The sequence below is a fragment of the Mizuhopecten yessoensis genome, unplaced genomic scaffold (assembly GCF_002113885.1).
Source record: "Mizuhopecten yessoensis strain PY_sf001 unplaced genomic scaffold, ASM211388v2 scaffold715945, whole genome shotgun sequence".
Lineage (NCBI taxonomy): Eukaryota > Metazoa > Mollusca > Bivalvia > Pectinida > Pectinidae > Mizuhopecten > Mizuhopecten yessoensis.
This window is the reverse complement of record NW_018479870.1, coordinates 36784-43841: the sequence shown is the minus strand read 5'-3', so window position 1 is coordinate 43841 and position 7058 is coordinate 36784. Positions and strand designations below refer to the sequence as shown.

The following is a 7058-nucleotide window of genomic DNA, read 5'->3' as shown; positions in this document are numbered from 1 at the left end:
TGAAGCCCTACCAAGTTTATGTAAACAAATGACCTTTGCCCATTTTCAAGGTCACAGGGGCCAAATATATTTAAAACCTTCAAATAACTTCTTCTCAATAACCATGAGGCCTAGGGTTATGATATTTGGCATGCTGGGATGAAGGGCTACCAAGTATTTTCAAACGAATGACCTTGACATATATTAAAGGTCACAGAGGTCAAATATGTTTAAAACCTTTAAATATCTTCTCAATATTCAAAAAACCTAGGATGATGATATTTGGCCAGAAGCATGCAGGAATAAAAGGCAACCAAGTGTGTTCAAATGAATGGCCTTCGCCAATATTCAATGTCACAGGGATCAAATATTTTAAAATCTTTAAATCACTTGTTCTGAATTGCCAAAAGGTCCAGGGTAATGATATTTGGCCAGAAGCATGCTGGGATGGAAGGCTATAAACTCTGTTCAACTTAATGTCATTGTTCAACTTTCAAGGTCAAATGCGTCATATGTTTAAATCTTTAAATAGCTTCTTATGAATCAAACACTGATATTTTTCCTTTAGCTGTATTTTAGTCCACTTTTTAAGATTGTTCACAGTATTTTAGAAACAAGTGCTGTCAGCTTATATTAATAACTCTTGTTGGCTCTGATGGAAGCGTGATGGAAATGCAGAAATAAAACTGCGCTACCCGACCTCCTGTTTCCTTTTTTCATGAACTCAAGTATTCATGAGCCGTTACCAGTCCGTAACCATCCAAAAAGGAACAAAGATTCTCATCGAAGTCATCAAGCAAACTTCTACAATGAAAAATAAATTTTAATTTGCATCTTCGATATTTGGTAGAAACGAGGCATTAAAATAATTAAAATAACCTTGTGATATGGAACAATACCAAAATATATTTCTCATTGACGATAACGTATTGCTAACGCAATTGTGCAGCTGTGTACATATCCTTGAAATATTTGTTGCTTACTAAAACGTAGTAAATATCGTTGCGAATATCTAGGTTTTGTTTGTTTTTGTAAACCGATTGCTGTTTTTTTAGTTCGCAGCGCGAATCTTTACATGACCAATGAAGTCAACAGCCATAGCTTCGCACTCAGATATTCATTTGGGGAAATTAGGAATAGTTGGAGTTTATGGTTTTGTTTATCGGTCTGGGCATTCGTAGTTAATATGTGACAATGAGGAATATGTGACAATGAGAAAGAGTTGAACTTGTTCTCACCATAAACTAAATTTGATTCATCTCCTTCTATTTTTATTCTCAATTTAACACATGGAAAAGCCACATCAATAACACTATTCCGTTATCAGACTAAACATGTCCATTTAACATTGTATGTTGTTCTAGCTGTAGCGTTAACATACCTTAGTAAGAATACCGGAAGACCTGTACTTTTCCCTCGCCATCCCCGACCCAAATCACTTCCCCGATCATGGCCAAGGTCCATGGCGGTGTGTCCATAGTCAGGAGGACCTTAAGTGGCTCGCAGGATGGACTAAGTAACTGGACATTTTTTTTGTATCCTTCCATTACCAAAATATTATCCATCGCATCAAACATTGCATCATTGGGCTTATATTCTATTGAGTTGCCAGTCAGGACGCATGGCCCCCTGTACATCGATATAGGAGATAGGTCTTCGTCCAGAATAACTAGCTCTCCTCTTCTTATAGCAATGTCGTTAATAACCGCTAAACGTGTGCCACTGCTGTTTACACAGACTTTTTCCGGTATAACAAAGATGCTTTGGCTTGATTGCGCTTTGAATTCTACTCCCCTAATGCACCGGCACAGCCCGAGGTAACTGTTCTTTTGTACGTCGTAATCTTTCTTGTCGTACATCGTCAAATATATCTCCCCAGCGGGACCTGTGCATATACTGTCTGGTATCCGTGGGATGCTGATTATCTCTGTGATCTCTCCGTCTGACAGATCCACCTCATTGATACATTTCTGAGTTGTACAACAGAACAGGAACTTGTTATCTGAAGTGACAGTAAATCCTTTTGTCTGAGTTCCTAGGTTGACAGCTTCAATGATTTGTCCCAATATGTTTGAAAGTTTAACACTGTTTTTATTCTGGCATTTGAACCAGCGAAGTCCTGGCTAAGAACAAAACACGGTTTCTATGCCATCATCTTTAGGAAGTTTGAAGGATGTTACTGGTGTTACTTTGATATTTGATTCTCTTTCGATCGAACCAACAAAGTCAGACGACATCGTCGTTGTAACGCCATTGTTTGAACTATCAAATGTTTTAATACCCCCAAACATTCGTTTGAGTTCTCCGTCCCTGACAGTCCCGGGGATGAATACAAGGGCGTGCATGTCCGGCCTGGGTATGCGGCTGATATCCGGCACCTCCATGTCCCTTCCCAACTTAATCACGTCCACGTAGTCGTTCACCTTCTGCAGTTGAGCCACCTTCATCTTGAACGTGTCTATTTGGGACACCTGCTGTTTCAGAGCTTTCTCCGTTCTGTCTATGGCCTGCGTGTTCATACCGACTTCCGTTTTGTGTTTCTGTATTACTTCCGTGTTGACTTCGTCGATTTTTCTTCTGATAATATCAGCACGTTTAGCGATCTCATCATCTACGTTATAAGCATCCTGTTGCAGATCATCTCTGATTTTGGTGAGACGATCTCGATCCGATTTGATTGAACATTCTCGGTTTCTAACTGTTCCAGGTTCTGACGGATAGACCGAGCGGCGTTCCTCAATGTCTGCAATCTGTGCTCTGCATGTTCCTCTTCAATACAAACTCCACAGACAAAGGGGAACTTATCACATGATTTACACACCATGAACACTTGCTCACCTGTATGTATGGCACACTCCATTGTCTCACGGTAATATCCGTAGCTCAAAATGAAGTTTTCTGTTGAGACGTGCTTCTATCGGTATACTTTTGTTACGTCATCGGTCACCGTTATTGATTATAAATAGCATACTAGAAAAGGAACGTGGTTATAATCTTATCAACACACTACAAGTCTGTGTAGCCTGTATTTCACACTCACCTTATCTACGACTTGTATGTATCACCGTTTTTGGAAGATAGCTGAGTAGTTTGAAAATATATCCGATTGTATTTTTTTTTTGTATGTTTGTAGGCGCTTAACCGACCTTTCTGTCTCCAGGCAACCTTTAACAAAAGAATCACAAACAGAACATAACACAAAGCACCCCACCCCGACCACCACCTGATATAATTGTGTTAATCTTATATCAACCTAGTGTTACGATTGCCAAACTGAATTATTAATTCATTGCCGATGGCGTTAAAATAAGTTATAATAAAAAGATTTAATAAAATGTTAGGATGTGTAGCTAGAGCTATATTTGATTGTGTTCTATATGTAGTCTAGCATTATCAATGAATTGATGCTAGTTAAATTATTAGTGCTCGAGTATTACGGGTAAAGTACATATGTAAAAGGAAAAGAGAAGCTTGACATAATTTTTCACCAAGGAACGAAGCAGCGACCCCACACTTCTAAACCTATCATAAGTTAAAGAGAAATATGGCACTTTAATGAACAAATAAAATCAACCATTGAAAAAGCATGTGTTTGGAGAGAAAATGGAGATCATGCCTGGTTATTCCCTCATTTTCGCGTTCTTCCTGTCGTGACCTCGCGCTCTCGTATTCTATTCTTGTAACACATGGTGTTGTTTAGAGTGATCAATCGGCACACAACCTAAATAGTTTGAAGTGAAACTACTAAAATGTCCACACACGAAATATTGTTTGAACATGTTTTAATTACTAAAATCTTATAAAACATATTAAACATACATTTTACCAACTTGTTGTCTTTTTCTTGTGATAATTCGTAAGAGTATACAACAGTATCAGCGATATCAGCAAGGAGGAAAGAAAGGAAAATGAATTAATTACCACACTTGATTAAGATAGAATAGGAAATTTGAGTAACTGATCTGATAAACTATTCATAATCACGATAATTAAATACTCTAGAGTCTGTTCTTCGGATTGATGGTTTTCCTGTATCCTATTGTCAATTAGACTTGTCTTTTAACATTGTAAATGTGCAGAGAACGTTGTTCATCCAAATTTTAATTTCAGAAAAATAAGGACAGAAAAATCAAGCTTCAAAGACATTTGGGGTCATTACGAATAAATTGTGGTAAATATCCCAGGATAGTTCCAATGGTCAAAGGCTGAACATCGTTACTGGTTGTTCTGGGTATTACCACTGAACTCCACTTCAAAACCCAAAATACAACGATCTAATAGAGGTACATATATATTAGATATTAACAAAAATAATCTGTACAATATTCAAACACCCCCGATATCTGCTTACACTTCATCACACATTAAATCGGGCTACTCACCAATATTACCATCATATCTACTATCTACACATCCATCTATATCTTTCTTCGACCTCTGCCATAGACAATATCTAGTTGCAGTTCTATTAACAATACATATCGCTGTGAAACAAGCGTATACTTATTGAATTAGTGACTCTTCCGGATGTCCGGATGATAGCACGCAGGTGGTCTGTGGATGGGTGGAAACCGGAAAAAACACGAGAAAAATCCAGGTGGTCGGGCAGGTGACCTTTTATCCACGTCTGATCAGGGAATCAAACCCCGGCTGTAAGCTGTGTGCGTTATACACTGCGCAACCCTCCTATGGTCCTTGTCTACATAGGCAAATACTTTGACACCCCCGCAAGCACTCGTGCCGGTATTTCTGGATAGCTCCGCACACATCCATTTATCTGGCTGCTCCTTCGCATTTCTTTCATCGGCCTTCCATACATCTAAACCTCTGGATGACAATTATAAGTAGCATGTGCCCGATTACCAGTATCAATCTGTAACCACTATGTTAAGACAGAGATTCCCGCGGACGTCATCCAGTAAAATCTCTACAAAAAAACGCAAGTTTTCAATTAGCATCGTTGGTAATAAAATATTATATATAATATTCTGTCCTATAATCGCCTTTGAAAATATCTTAATTCGGTACATATTGTTTTAACAATGTTAACTAAAAGCCCACTATTATCAGAATGGCCTTGTGCATTATTATGGACTATAATTCTCCTTATATTTTTATTATGAGATTGACTCGGATGTAAGTCGTATCAAAGATATAATAACTTTATCAATTATGACTACATTTCATTTCACATTATCTTCTTGGTCAAGCTGTAGTGTTAACATACCTTAGTAAGAATACCTGAAGACTTGTACTCTCCCTTTGTCACATCCGACACAAACCTCATTCCCGTGCAAGGACAAGGACCATGGTTTAGTTTCCATGGTCAGCAGGACCTGCAGTGGCTCACAGAATGGACTCAGTAGCTGGATAGTTTGACTTTTCTCTTCAGCAACCAAAATATTGTCTCTTGTATCAAACGTAGCACCATTAAGAAGAAACCATGAAAGTGATTTGCCCGTCAGCACGCTGGGTCCTGTATAGACAAAGATAGGAGATAGGTCCTGGTCAAGAACAACTAGCTCCCTGCGATTGTCATTTATATAGTTAATTACCACAACTCGGGTGCCAGTGTTGTTCACACAGACTTCCCCTGGTACAACAAAAAGACGTTCGCCAAAAACATGTGTCTGACACCGAACCTTCTCTAGTCCCCTACTGTTGTATTGAACCAACACACGGGTACTGTCTTCTTCTAAGTTGTAATCATCCTCGTCAAACAGCGATACATATATGTCACCAGACGGACCTGTACATATGTAATTGGGTGCCAGTGGACTAGTGCTGAATTTCTCTGTGATATCTCCGTTTGGAAGCTCCATTTCCTTGACGCATTGCTGAGTTGTACAACAGAACAGTAACCTGTTATCGGACGTGACAGTAAATCCTTTTGTCTGAGTTCCTAGGTTGACAGCTTGAATGATTTGTCCCGATATGTTTGAAAGTTTAACACTGTTTTTATCCTGGCATTTTAACCAGCAAAGTTCTGATTCAGAACAAAACACAGTATATATACCAACATTTTTAAGAAGTTTAATGGATGTTACTGGTGTTACTTTGATATTTGATTCTCTTTCGATCGAACCAACAAAGTCAGACGACATCGTCGTTGTAACGCCATTGTTTGAACTATCAAACGTTTTAATACCCCAAACATTCGTTTGAGTTCTCCGTCCCTGACAGTCCCGGGGATGAATACAAGGGCGTGTATGTCCGGCCTGGGGATGCGGCTGATATCCGGCACCTCCAAGTTCCTTCCCAATTTAATCACGTCCACGCAGTCGTTCATCTTCTGCAGTTGAGCCACCTTCATCTTGAACGTGTTTATTTGGGACACCTGCTGTTTCAGAGCTTCCTCCGTTCTGTCTATGGCCTGCGTGTTCTTACCAACTTCCGTTTTGTGTTTCTGTATTACTTCCGTGTTGACTTCGTCGATTTTGCTTCTGATAATATCAGCACGTTTCGCGATCTCATCATCTACGTTAGAAGCATCCTGTTGCAGATCATCTCTGATTTTGGTGAGACGATCTCGATCCGATTTGATCTCTTTAAACACCTGAACATTCTCGGTTTCTACCTGTTCCAGATTCTGACGGATAGACTGAGCGGCGTTCCTTAATGTCTGAACTTTGTGCTCTGCATGTTCCTCTTCAATACAAACTCCACAGACAAAGGGGAACTTGTCACATGATTTACACACCATGAACACTTTCTCACCTGTATGTATGGCACACTTCATTGTCTCACGGTAATATCCGTAGCTCAAAATGAAGTTTTCTGTTGTTACGTGCTTCTATCGGTATACTTTTGTTACGTCATCGGTCACCGTTATTGATTATAAATAGCTGACAAGAAATGAAGTGTCACATACTAGAAAAGGAACGTGGTTATAATCTTATCAACACACTACAAGTCTGTGTAGCCTGTATTTCACACTCACTTTATCCACGACTTGAATGTATCACTGTTCTTGGAAGTTCAGGATATGGGTAGTTTGAAAATATATCGGAGTGTTGTTTTTTTGTATGTTTGTGTGTGTTTTAGCTAAGACTATTTTTTTTAACAAAAGAACCACAAAC

At 39.0% G+C, this 7058-nt stretch overlaps 1 protein-coding gene across 1 annotated transcript; it reads right to left on the bottom strand.

Moving 5' to 3' along the window:
• Positions 1-6031: 6031 nt before the first annotated feature.
• Positions 6032-6718, bottom strand: LOC110441423 (E3 ubiquitin-protein ligase Midline-1-like). The gene has a single exon (XM_021484554.1). It carries the CDS (start codon positions 6716-6718, stop codon positions 6032-6034), a length of 687 nt encoding a protein of 228 aa, XP_021340229.1.
• Positions 6719-7058: the final 340 nt, after the last annotated feature.